The 13704-nt window shown below is 46.2% G+C and overlaps 1 protein-coding gene across 1 annotated transcript in view; it reads left to right on the plus strand.

The window, feature by feature from the left end:
* TBC1D8 (TBC1 domain family member 8) overlaps positions 1-12443 on the plus strand; it is a 104427-nt gene extending 91984 nt beyond the window's left edge. Inside the window, exons 11-20 of the mRNA XM_049785141.1 lie at positions 634-751; positions 1181-1466; positions 1987-2119; positions 2205-2303; positions 2586-2654; positions 4540-4780; positions 5795-5860; positions 9414-9503; positions 9863-9960; positions 11862-12443. Of these exons, the coding sequence (XP_049641098.1) occupies positions 634-751; positions 1181-1466; positions 1987-2119; positions 2205-2303; positions 2586-2654; positions 4540-4780; positions 5795-5860; positions 9414-9503; positions 9863-9960; positions 11862-12317 (1656 nt within the window). The 3' untranslated portion in view covers positions 12318-12443. The remainder of the gene's footprint in view (positions 1-633; positions 752-1180; positions 1467-1986; positions 2120-2204; positions 2304-2585; positions 2655-4539; positions 4781-5794; positions 5861-9413; positions 9504-9862; positions 9961-11861) is intronic.
* Positions 12444-13704: the final 1261 nt, after the last annotated feature.

A 13704-nucleotide genomic window follows, 5' to 3' on the forward strand; every position in this document is an offset into this window, starting at 1 on the left:
CTTTCAGAAGTTCATCTCTAATGCCACGCAAGGCAGAGATAGTACAAGGGACGGCGCTTGCCTTGCTTGCAGCTAGGCCCGGCCCATCCCAGATGGCATAGAATCCTCTCAGTGCCACCAGGAGTGATGTCTGAGCTCTGCCAAGGGTAGCCCCCAAATGGAAGCAAATGGCCATGTGATTTTGGGGGGGAGATAGATTGCTTCAGGAACCTTGAAAATTGGGGGAGGGCATCATCTGTACACTCCGTGAGTTGAGTCCCTATCAGCATGTCAGTACGAGGTCAGGGGCTCAAAGGGCCAAGCACAGGCTCAGAGCACTCAAGGGATCTCCAGGCTCTGTGGGCCGCAGCTCCGTCTGCAAACCTAACAAACCCCCCAGACAACTGGATGTTTATCGAGAACCATTTCAGATTCAGTTTCCCCACGAATAAGCAAGATCAGTGGGTGTGTGGCATTGTATGAACACACACAGGGGTTGTCCTAGGAGCTGCATCCTCAGGCCTGTATGGTCAGGCCTGGCCCACTCATAGACAGAACCTTGGGCTTTAGAACCTCTCCGGCTTGTGTGTGTCTCAGATTTCTGCCTCCTAAGGCCAGGTCAGTGACTGTTCCTCCCTCCTCTGGCCCGAGCAGTCCATGAACATCCTGACTTCTGTGCTATTGCTCTACGCCAAGGAGGAGGAGGCCTTCTGGTTGCTCGTGGCTGTGTGTGAGCGGATGCTGCCCGACTACTTCAACCACCGTGTCATAGGTGAGTTTTACTCCCTCCAGACCCTCCCTGACCCCTTAAGTGTTCAAGATATTGATCAATTATATGTGTCACATATTTTCCCAGAGCTTGAAGTTTGCCTTTGTAATGGAAAGGCTTGTGAAGAAAATTGATATTTCATTTTGATAGTCTAATTTAGAGTTATTTTTCTGTGGCTAGACACTTTTTGTGGTAAGAAATTTTGCCCTTTTCCTGTATTAGATAAGTTTCATACTTTGATAAACAGTAGGTGTGTGACATATTTTGGAAATACCGCCCTTTCCACAGTGAGTTATCCCCATCAAAATTGGCAGTGTCTGTGCAGGAAGCGTGATTCAAAGTCAGCAGTGCCCCTCATCTTGGAGTCATCTGGGCTCAAGCTCAATCGGAGAAGACCCCCTCCCCCACATGCCCATGCCCTGCCTTTTCCAGGGGCTCAAGTGGACCAGTCTGTGTTTGAGGAACTCATCAGGGACCACCTCCCCGAGCTGGCGGAGCACTTGAGTGACCTCTCAGCCCTGGCATCCATCTCCCTCTCATGGTTCCTGACTCTCTTCCTGAGCATCATGCCTCTGGAGAGTGCTGTGAATGTGGTGGACTGCTTCTTCTATGATGGGATCAAAGCCATCTTCCAGCTGGGGCTGGCTGTGTTGGAGGCCAATGCTGAGGACTTGTGCAGCAGCAAGGATGATGGCCAGGCCCTGATGGTGCTCAGCAGGTGCGGGGGGGGGGGGGGGGGGGAACACGCCCTGAGGGGTTCAGCAGGTGGGGGTCAGCCATGGACAGGTTCCAGATCCTGATGGCCCCAGCACTAAAGGCCTCTGAGCCCCTCTAGGTTCTGCCCTGGTGGCTCTAGGACTGCTGGCCAGATCTTGGCCACTAACTTTTCCCCCTTGTGGTGACTTCCCAGAATTGCCCATGGCCCCTGAGCAGCTGAGTTGGGTCTTGTGTGGGCCCCCGGAGATGGAGCCTCAGCTACCGAGTGGTTGTTAGGCATGTGCTATGCCAGACTTTTAGGCATGACTTTTGCCAGGCCCCTTAGGTGCCCTCATGTCTGGGTTTCCTGCCTGATGAGTCCGGCTCCTGGGCCTCTGTCCTTTGCACTTGCCTCCTTGCCTCTGCCCAGCAGTGGGAAACCAAGTAGCATGGCTCAGGCACTCTGATCCATCTCAGGGCCCCTGAGGGTGGGCACAGGGCCCATGAAGCTATGCCCTGCTGGAAGCTGGTATTGTGCTCAGGTTTCTAGATCATGTCAGGAATGAGGACAGCCCCGGCCCCCCGATAGGTAGCCATCATGCCTTCTTCTCCGACGAAGACCTGCCGTCTCACCCAGTGACTGACATTGCTGACCTCATCCGGGACTCCTATGAGGTGCGTGGGCCTGGTCCATGGGCCCCTGGGTTCAGGAGGTACAGTCTGGTTCAGAGGCGTTCACTGACCCCTAATGTCCCTACAGAAATTTGGGGACCCATCTGTGGAGCAGATCGAGCACCTGCGCTGTAAGCACAGGATTAGAGTTCTCCAGGGCCATGAAGAGATCACCAAGCAGAACGTGGTGAGTGCATGGGGGCCTGTGGGTGCCCCCCATTGAAGCAAGGTTGAGTGGGCTCACATGAACAGGTAGCCCATGGGGGGCTTTGGGGAAGGTGTCTACGGATCTGACCATGCGTGTGTCTGAAGTGCCAGAGGCACCACCATCCAGCTCTGTCTGTGCTGGTACTAATCATAAAGCAGTGCTCCTATCAGCGAGCAGACACTACCCCAGAGGGAGAACCCCAGGCAGCCCCCTGCTCAGGCCAGCTCAGCACAGACCCTCTGACGTTCTGTTCTCCATAAGCTCCGTGTTGTCACCTCAGAAGTCTCCATTCCTCCTGAAGACCTAGATGAGCTCTATGACTTATTCAAGGTAAAGGACACATGGGCAAGTAGGGGAGTGGGGAGCGAGGGGTGGGATGAGGGATGTTTGTGATCAGGCGACTGTTTGGTGCCCATGTTACTGCTCCTTGGGCTAATTGGGCATGTAGAAGTGCTATACTGGGGCCTGAGGATCAAGATGAGCAGAGATGGCTATGATGTACATGGGCCTCAGGAAAATGTGCTGGGGAAGCCACGTGACAAGGCACCATAAGGCACACACAAGGATGAGGTACCCACCAGGAATGGTCCCTCACACAGAGCCAGGAACAAGTCCAGAGAACAGCTAGGCATGGCTCAAAACTAAAACCAAATACATTTCGAAAAATGTCCAAATGATAGCACAGCCGTAGGGCATTTACCTAGCACATGGCCGGTCCATGACAGACCTTGGTTCAATACTCAGCATCCCATATGGTCTCCCAAGCCAGGAGCGATTTCTGAGTGCATAGCCAGGAATAACCCCTGAGTGTCACAGGGTGTGGTCCAAAAAGCAGAAAAAAAAAAAGTCAAACCACACTCAGCCTACAAAAACTACACATATAGGACTAACATAGTGAATTTCAAGTTGTGTATATTTTTCCACAATGAAAAAGGAGAAGCTTGGATGTTTTGGGTTGGGGGGTTGGGGGCGGACCACAACTGGTGATACTCAGGGGGTGATTCTCTGGCTCTGTGTTCAGTAATCACTTCTGGCAGATTTGTGGGACGATGTGGGATGCCAAGGATCAAATCTGAGTCAGTCGTATGCAAGGCAAATGCCCTCAACACTGTAATATCGTTTTTGCCCTAGAAGTTGTTTCAGTTTTTTTTTTTGTTTTTTTTTTTTTGTTTTGTTTTGTTTTTGGGTTTTGGCCATACCCTGTGGTGCTCAATGGTTATTCCTTGCTCTGCATCCAAAATTGCTCCTGGCAGGCTCGGGGACCATATGGGATTCAAGGGATTGAACCCAGGTCTGTCCCAGGTTGGCTGCATGCAAGACAAATGCCCTACCCACTGTGCTATCACTCTATCCCTAGAAGCTTTAATTTAAGATTAAAAATATATACCAACTACCATATGATCCAGCTATACCACTCCTAGGGTATATACCCTAGGAACACAAAAACACAATTCAAAAATGCCCTCTACACACCTTTATTCATTGAAGCACTATTTACAATAGCCAGAATCTGGAAACAACCCAGTTGCCCAACAGCAGATGAATGGCTAAAGAAACTGTGGTACATATACACAATGGAATACTATGCAACTTTCAGGAAAAATGAAGTCATCAATGAAATAAGTCAGAGGGAGAGAGTTAGACACAGAATAGTCTCACTCATCTGTGGGATTTAAGAAAAATAAAAGATAGTATTGTAATAATACCCAGAGACAACAAAGATAAGGGCTGGAAGGACTGACCCCTAATATGAATCTTACCACGAAGAATGGTGAGTGCTCTTAGAGAAATAATTACACTAACAACTATCATGACCATGGTAGTGAGTGAGAGAAATAGAAAGCCTGTCTCAAATACAGGCAATGGATGGGGGAGGAAGGAGATGGGGGCATTGGTGGTGGGAAGGTCGCACCAGTGAAGGGGGGGGGTGTTCTTTTCTATGGCTGAAACCCAACTACAAACATGTTTGTAATCATGGTGCTTAAATATATTATATGTCTATACATATATATCTCAAAGTCATGCCTTCATACAGGGTAGAAGAAAGCACTTCTGAAACATTCCCACTTAGAGTTGGAAATTATAATTCAGTTGTATTCGTTGTAATGCTGCTTATCCAGCAGACACTGATTTGGCAGGGTAAAAGCAAATACCAACCTGGAGGAAATAGCCCTGCCCTGGGCATCCCCTGACTGGCCTCCCCATCTGTTCCTAGAGAGAACACATGATAAGCTGCTACTGGGAGCAGCTTGCACCCCTTGCCCTGCGTCACGACCCCAGCAGGCCCTACGCTGAGCAGTACCGCATTGATGCGCGCCAGTTCACACACCTCTTTCTGCTTGTCTCGCCTTGGACCTGTGGGGCCCACACAGAGATTCTTGCTGAAAGGACTTTCCGGCTCCTGGATGACAACATGGACCATCTCATTGAATTCAAAGCATTCGTGAGCGCTCTTGGTATGGCTGTCATCTGCTCCTATGCAGCAGACTTAGGGAACAGGTGTATGATTTGTGACTGGTTTGATGTGATTTTATGATTTCATAAATGACTGGGACAGAGCCCTCCTGCAGTGGGTTGGATGCTGCCTTTCACATGTCCAATCCAGGTTTGATCCTCAATACCACATGTGGTCCCCTGAGCACTGTCAACTGTGACCCCTGAGTGCAGAATCCAGAGTCAACCCTGAATAATGCTGGGTGTGGCTCACCACAGACCCACCCACCCTGTTGCTTTGTAGGTTCCCATCACCTCCACTAACTTATTTCCTCAAGGATGTGAGGAGAGGAAGTCCCAGGCACTCACATAGAAGGTCATGGCATTTTCTATGGAGCCAGAGATATATCGATGCCTGGTCTTTGTATGTTAAAGTTAGATCTTCCTTTCTTTTTTTTTTTTTGGATTTTGGGCCACACCCACTTGATGCTCAGGGGTTACTCCTGGCTGAACGCTCAGAAATCGCCCCTGGCTTTGGGGGACCCTATGGGACGCCGGGGGATCGAACCATGATCCTTCCTTGGCTAGCGCATGCAAGGCAGACACCTTACCTCTAACGCCACCTCTCCGGCCCCAGATCTTTCTTTTTTTGTATGATTTTGGGCCACACCCAATGGTGCTTAGAGGTTATTTCCAACTCTGCTCACAAATTGCTTCTGGTAGGCTCAGGGGACCATATGGGATGCTGGGTATCCAACCCAGGTTGGCTGCTTTGCAAGGCAAATGTCCTACCCAGTGTGCTATCACTCTGGCCCTAAAGTTAGATCTTTCATAAGCACGAGGCATACAAAGTTTACAAGACTATCCTGTAGAGCAGTAACCTGTCACCCCTTTTCAACCTAGTATGGATCTGGGGCGTGGGGCGAGGGGGCAGGGGAAACATTGGGTTCTCAAGTCTCTCTCCACAGTGAATTTGTGTTGTGATTTCAACACTTCAACTGCTTGGAGTCAATCAGTCTCCCTCCTTATTTTTGCAGATATCATGTATCATGGAGAAATGAATGAGAAAATTAAACTGCTCTATAGGCTCCACATCCCTCCAGGTAAGAAATTCCAAGTTGCGAATCAGGTTCTGCTCAGCCTTGACACAGGCCAGCTGTATACAGGATTCTGCATCATTTTTTTTTAACAAATGTTTTTTATCGATTGGGATTTTTGATTTATGATACTGTTAATGATGGTTTTCCACACACAAAATTCCAACACCGCACCCTTGCCAGTGCTCCTTTTTAACCTCTCCCCAACTCAATTGTATATATCAGTTCTTCCAGATAGAACTAGAGAATCAGGCTGCATGAAGTCAACAGAAAAAAAAGTATAGAGGGGCCGAAGCCATAGCAGAGCAGGGAGGGGATTTGCTTACACACTACCAACCCGGATTCGATCCCCGGCATCCCATATGGTCCCTCAAGCCTACCAGGAGTGATTTCTCAGTACAGAGTCAGAAGTAACCCCAGAGAGCTGCCGGGTGTGGCCCAAAAATCAGGGGGAAAAAATGAAAAAAAATAAAGAGATAGATACAGGATGATCTCTATCCTGTGTGGAAATTAAAGAAACGAAGAGAGGCAGCAACAAAGGAACAAATGCATTTTTTCTCTTTGAGACCTCCTGTAGATTCCTAGCAGTGATGGACCTAGGTAAGGTCCCAGATCACACCTATCTGAAGCGCCACTGTACTTGGCCTCTGGCAGTGAGTCCCCATATCCTGCACAGGCATTACTGGGACAAACATGGAGAGGTTCTGCCCCACCGCAGTTCTGTCTTGCTATCTCTGGCACTGCAGAACCAAAGAAGGTCAAGCCAGGCACCTGGAGGCAGCTTTGGAAGCTTCAGACCAGACTGGTCCAGACCTTCAGGCATTACTTGGATCATTGGAAGCTCAGAGAGTCCCTAAGCAGGTCTCAGTGCTCAGTCACACAGTCACAAACAACTGCCACCATCATCCCTTGTACCGTCACTCCCCACTCCCCTTCTTGCCCGTGTGTGCTCATGCCTTGAATAAGTCATAGTGGATGGGCCTTTAACAGTTCTTCCCAGTTGGGAAGCCTGAGGATATCCTGGGCTGTTTACCTGGAGGGCTTTAAGGCATGAGATCCCCGTGGCTTTAACAACTGTTTAAAAAAAAGTACCCACTAGTGCTAGTCTAGGGGTGAGGTGCGTCCCTGGATGTAGCCAACCCTGGTTCTATCCCACAAATGGTCTCCCAAGTGCTGACAGGAGAGAACCTTGAGTGTGCTGATTCTGTCCACCAGCAAGGGTCAGCATTTTGGGACCAAGGACATTTCCCCCTGCTGATGACACTTTATTCCCTTCCAACAATGTTTATATAGGATCAAAGAAACTGGTGAAGGATAACAGGAAATAGGAAAGGAATAGCCTGAGAGGTAGGTGAGGTGCTGTGGAGAAGATAAGCATGAACTTTGGGGTTTAGATATATGCAGGAGCAACACTATGTGAATAGGTATTATCCCCTTTAACCAGATCTTTCTAAGATGGAGGAGGAATGATCTGGAGTCAAGCCCAATTAGCAGTCACTAATCATGGAGGGATGACACGCCTCTTTGTGCTGTCCTTCCCCATCTCCGGAGAGGCAGTCTTCAAAGCTTTAGCCTCCAGAAGAATACCCAGAACAATTGCTCTACAGTTGGGAACAAAAAGCTCTACTACAGGGCTGCTGTCTGGCAGGCAGTTCCTTTAATCCCCAAACACCACTGGGTATGCCCCACCTCCTAAAAAAGATAAAAGATGTACCCCAAGTTAAGACTCACGTGGACATTATCAGTGGGCTTTCTGGTTCTGCTTCCTTTGCTTGGCCATCAAGGAACTTGCATGAGTAAACACTATGTCTGCCACCCCAGGAGCTTTTTGTGATGGGCACAGGGCTCCTCTCTAGCCTTGCCAAAGGCGCCTGAGTTCAGTGCAGGTGACTTAAAGCCAGCAGTTCTTGACTTTTCGTATTATATAGTGTGTGCTCTGGACAAGACAAGTGCTACTCTGGATATGTGCCACTTGTGGTCTCTGCTTTAATTTGTATTTTCAAGATCCATCATGTTTTAGAATAGATGCTTGCTTGCTTCTACAGCTAACTCCTATTCTGCTTGGTGGGAATGTGATAGTTTATTCAATAACATTAGTTTACATTTTGTTTCTACTTTTTGCATCTTAGAAATGATTTTCCTCCTGGGGCCAGAGATAGTACAGTAGTAGGGTATTTGCCTTGCACACAGCCGATCGAGGACAGACGGTGATTCGAATCCCAGCATCCCATATGGTCCCCCATGCCCACCAGGAGTGATTTCTGAGCGCAGAGCCAGGCATAACCACCAAGGGCCATGGAGTGTGACCCAAAAACAACATAAAAAGATTCTCCAGGAACATTTCTATGTACATTTTAAAATAGATGTGTATTCCTTTATCTCTGGTATATATCAATACCAAAAATATTAAGTGGCAGTTCTGTTTAACTTTTTGAGGAACATTTTGTGTGTGTGGTTTTTGGGTCACACCCGGCAGCGCTCAGGGGGAAACTCCTGGCTCCATGCTCAGAAATTGCTACTGGCAGGCACGGGGGACCATATAGGAAGCCGGATTCGAACTGATGACCTGCATGAAATGCAAACGCCTTACCTCCATGCTATCTCTCCGGCCCCGGAACTAACATTTTTTTATACTGGTCTCATCTTTCACATCTGACCATTATATGAAATCCTCATAATCACCTGTTATCTCCATTTTCACTCCCCTTTCCCTCCCTTTGTTGTGTGATCACCCGGGGTTGTTAACTCTTGCTGTGGTTTGCCAGAGCCACATTTGGGTCATGCTTGCACATGCATGCTCTGTAGAACAGCATGCTGGTAGCCCCAGCAATAGAAAATAGATTATGTTCAGCCTGGGGCACAACGCTGAAGGCAAGACCTACATTAATATTCTGAATTGACTAATATTTTTTTTTCTTTTTGGTTTGTGGGCCACACCTGGTGACACTCAGGAGTTACTCCTGGCAATGCACTCAGAAATTGCTCCTAGCTTGGGGACCATATGAGACACTGGGGATTGAACCGCGAGGTCCATCCTAGGTTAGCGCATGCAAGGCAGAGCCCCTACCACTTGCACCACCGCTCTGGCCCCTGAATTGACTAATATTCTTGTCATTATTCCCATGATGTGGTAGTCTTTTGATTATTATTCCTGAATTTGTTTGTTGCTTGCTAGTTTTCCTAAGTGCTTGTTAGAAATCTGTTTTTACCTATTCTGTTATCCAGATACTTGGTATGTTTCTAGAGCTCCTTCCCTGTATGTCTACAGAATTAGCTATTTTTACCAAATGGGATTATGCTCCATACATTTCCCAGGCAGAATCCTGTTGATGTGTTACCTCATCACAATCTCTGAGTACAGTCGGGAACACCTATGTGTGTTGAGACATGTTCTCAAGTTGTGCCCATACAGCACTGTGTCCATCAGAACTTGCTAATGTTCTGCAGCACACAGGCTGGGGCTACTGCCTTTGTCTTTATTTCTTCATTGAAAGTTAAATTACTTTTTTGCTCGAAAGATCATAACTTGTTCCGTCTTTTCTTTTTTTTTTTTTTAAAGCGCTCACTGAGAATGACCGAGACAGCCAGTCACCATTAAAGAATCCTCTGCTATCAACCTCAAGGCCCCTACTTTTGGGGAAGTCAAAATGCATGTACCTTTTTCTATTGCAATCTTCACACCAGATACACCAGGGTAACCGTTGGGAGGGATCCCTTAACTGTTCTCCTCACAAGTGTTCCTGTACATTATCAGATTCCCCCTCCTGTGAATGGACTTGCAGCCTTGGCCTTCAGGGGCAAGAAAGTCTATAAGCTGCAGTAACCAGCTCTTTTGGTGATATATCTGGGTTATTTTCTAGCAGACACCAATTTATGGTCAGCGGTCAGTCTACTCAGCTCACTTTCTGGGTAGATTGCTTAAGGAAATTCTCACCATTCCACCTTTAACACATTATACATGTTTTACTTTTGAAGACTTTAGATTAACTTACTGTTTCCTTTGTCAAGGTGATGCAAGTGATTATCAGAAACAGCTGAAGCAGATGATTAAGGATTTAGCCAAAGAAAAAGATAAAACTGAGAAAGAGTTGCCCAAAATGAGCCAGGTATGGACTTTCTATCTGCTTAAAACATCAACTTTTTTGCAAATGTCTTTCTTAGTTAAGTTTGAAACCTTTGGGGTTTTGGGGCCTTTTGCCTCCAAAGCCATCCATAATCAAAAAAGCTTATAACTTATATAAAAAATGAATACTGTAACTATTTGGAAACTGTTTAAATTGTGACTCATTATATATTTACCTATTCTGTTATCCAGATACTTGGTATGTTTCTAGAGCTCCTTCCCTGTATGTCTACAGAATTAGCTATTTTATATATATATATTCATTATTCATATATATATTCATTATTCAGAGCTGTCAAAACAGGAAACTGCATACATCTCATCTTCAAGCAGTTTTTCTTAAATTCATTTTCACTTACATGCTTTATTTCCTACTGATAAAACATTTGAGATCTCTGTGGGCACTGTATTTCCCGTCCTAAAAATTATTAGAGTGGTTAAATATACTAGCAAAGGGAGGACAGGCAGTACAGCAGGTAATGCTTTTGCCTTGCATGTGGCCAACCTAGTTTCAATCTGTGCCCATTTGGAACCCCAAGTCCACTAGGAGTGATTCCTGAGCTCAGAGCCAGGAGTAAGCCAAATGCCTTGGAGTGTGCTACTCCCCTTCCTCCCCAAAGTCAACAAAGCTAGGTCAGTCTGTTCACATCAGGTATATTAAATGCACTTAAAGGCTTAGTTGATGTAAGTTGAGATTTACTTGTTGTGACTTACATGATCCAAGTTAAGGAGCACCTCGTTTGTGATTTCTTTACCCTTTAAATCACAAAAATGAGCTCTTGCAGTACCACACTTTTCATATAGAAATAACCATGGGTTGGGGCTGGAATGATAGCACAGTGGGTAGGGCATTTGCCTTGCATGCGGCCCACCCAGATTCAACCCCCAACATCCTATATGGTCCTCTGAACCTGCCAGGAGTATTTTCTGAGCTCAGACTATAAGTTGACCATTACTATGAATTATTAATATACTTGTAACATCAGTACTTGACCAAGATAAGCTTCTCTGATTCACAAAGGTTTTTAATTTGAAAATGCTATTAAGCACCACTGTACTTTTTTTCCTTTATTGGGTCATACATACCCAGTGGTGCTCAGGGGTTATTCCTGGCTCTCTGCACTCAGTTGATCCTGGCTGAGATCTTGAGATGGAAGAATTCGAACCACCATCTGTTTGAATCAGCTACGTGCAAGGCAAATGCCCTACCGCTGTGCTCTCTCCAGCTCAACAGTGTTCTACTGGAGCTTTTTGTTGCTGTTACTTGATACATTTGGACATACAGCACATCCTCCAAAATGCACATTTTCAAACATGTGCTAAACCATTTATCTGGATAAACAGGACTACCTTTTCTTCAGCTATAAAAGTACTATGTGGGTTGGAGATAGCACAGGGCATAGGACAGGGTGTTTGCCTTGCACAAAGCCGAGCCAGGACAGACCTGGGTTTGATCCCTGGCATCCTATATAAGTTCCCGAGCCTGCCAGGTCATTTCTGAGCACAGAGCAGGACTAACCACTGAGAACCGCCAGGTGTATCCCCTTACCCCCAAAGTACTATGTGGCCTCCCTTTAAAAGCTAGCTGTCTGCTTCTAGTTTCTAATTTAGCTGATTCAATCCACTAGCTGAAAACAACCTCCACACAATTGTACAGAACCTGTAGATCTTGGTCATCTTTCCGAATAGTGTGAACATGGCAGTTACGTTGTAATATATCTTAAGTAATCCATTCTAAAGGCCTGTTGTTCATAAAGATGCATGGTTCTATAGATTGCACTTGTCTAAGGGACTCAGGAAACCCAGATATTTGGTTCTGTAATACCACTACCACTGATACGAGTGACTGCTTCCATTCTGGTTATGCTTCTACTTCAATTGCAGAGAGAATTTATCCAGTTCTGTAAGACCTTGTACAGTATGTTCCATGAGGACCCAGAAGAAAATGATTTGTACCAAGCTATTGCCACTGTGACTACCCTTCTGCTACAAATTGGGGAAGTGGGGCAGAGAAGCAGCAGCTCAGGAAGCTGCTCTGTAGAACATGGGGAGGACCTGCAGGCTTCAGCACTTTCTCCTGACCAAGACTTGGTTTTCACTGACACTGGAAAGGCTTCCCAGGATTCCCAGCTATTCCCTGAAGAGCCTGAAGGGGACTGGACTGTTTCCCTGGAACATATATTAGCATCACTTCTGACTGAACAGTCACTAGTCAACTTTTTTGAAAAGCCACTGGACATTAAGTCCAAACTTGAAAACGCCAAGATCAACCAATATAACATCAAAACTGTTGAAATGTGCTGCCAGTCCCAGTCAGACCTCAAGCTGAATAACCTGTAAGAGACAGCATTGTAACACAGCTATATACCAAAGCAAGGACCAGTTTCAAGGGGTCAGCCATAAGCCAATTTCTGCTAACTCATTAAGAATGCACAAGCCTGCACTTCAAGGAGCTGACAGCCAGTAGCAGGTTGGAGAACTGCTGTGACTGCCAAGCAACAATTCAACCGAAAATGAGTGCTACAGGGATCCAGGCCAGTTCACACATCAATGTGCTGAAATGAGCGTTTCTAGATGACAGCCTGGCTGTACTTTTCAGATGAAAGGAAATCAAAGCCACGTGTCACATTAATCCAGAGTAAAGAGAATGACACAATCCTGTTCACTTTCAAGACCTCAGAATTACTGTATCTACAATTGTATTTGGTTTTTTATTTTGCACTAATTTTGTTTCAATGCTGGTAATTGAAACCCTTTTAATATATTTGGTTGTATTCACTTTTGCATCCTTCCAAAAGTATGTGCAAACCATGCTTTCAATGTGGATTTCAAAGTTTTTAAGTAAAATTTTTGTATCTAATTTGATTAGCAATTTGCTAATTATCAGTTTAATGTCTAGGTAAAGCTACAGGCAAAAATATTGACTACTCTGTATTCCCAAGTTCCATACACTACTGATAATGTTAATGTTATTGTAGCTCTAGGACATTTACCCAAGGGGAATTCCATCTAAAACAGGACTAGAGGCTGGAGATAGCTTTGTGGTAGGGCCTTTGCCTTGCATACAGCCAACCTGGGACTGACCCAGTTCGATTCCTGGCATCTCATATGGTCCCCCAAGCTTGCCAGGAGCAATTTCTGAGAAGTGACCTGAGTATTGCCAGGTGTGCCCCCAACAATCAAAAATAAAACAGGGGGGCCGGGAAGGTGGCGCTGGAGATAAGGTGTCTGCCTTGTAAGCGCTACCAAGGAACGGACCGCGGTTCGATCCCCCGGCGTCCCATATGGTCCCCCCAAGCCAGGGGCGATTTCTGAGCACATAGCCAGGAGTAACCCCTGAGCGTCAAACGGGTGTGGCCCAAAAACCAAAAAAAATAAAAAAATAAAAAAAATAAAAAATAAATAAAACAGGACTAGAAAAACACATCAAAACCATTAAAAAGCTCTCTCCCTCCTTCCTTCTTAGAAATGAGAGGAAAAAACCACATTAAAAACAGAAGCTAGGGGTTGGGGAAATAGTATGGAAGTAGGGCGTTTGCCTTTCATGCATGCAGGACAGTGGTTTGAATCCTGGCATCCCCTGTGGCTCCAGGGGCAATTTCTGAGCAGTGCCAGGAATAACCTGAGCGCTGCTGGGTGTGACTCAAAAACCAAAACCAGGCCCGGAGAGAGTACAGCGGCGTTTGCCTTGCAACCAGCAGATCCAGGACCAAAGGTGGTTGGTTCA

The sequence above is a fragment of the Suncus etruscus genome, chromosome 12 (assembly GCF_024139225.1).
Source record: "Suncus etruscus isolate mSunEtr1 chromosome 12, mSunEtr1.pri.cur, whole genome shotgun sequence".
NCBI classification, from domain to species: Eukaryota; Metazoa; Chordata; class Mammalia; order Eulipotyphla; family Soricidae; genus Suncus; species Suncus etruscus.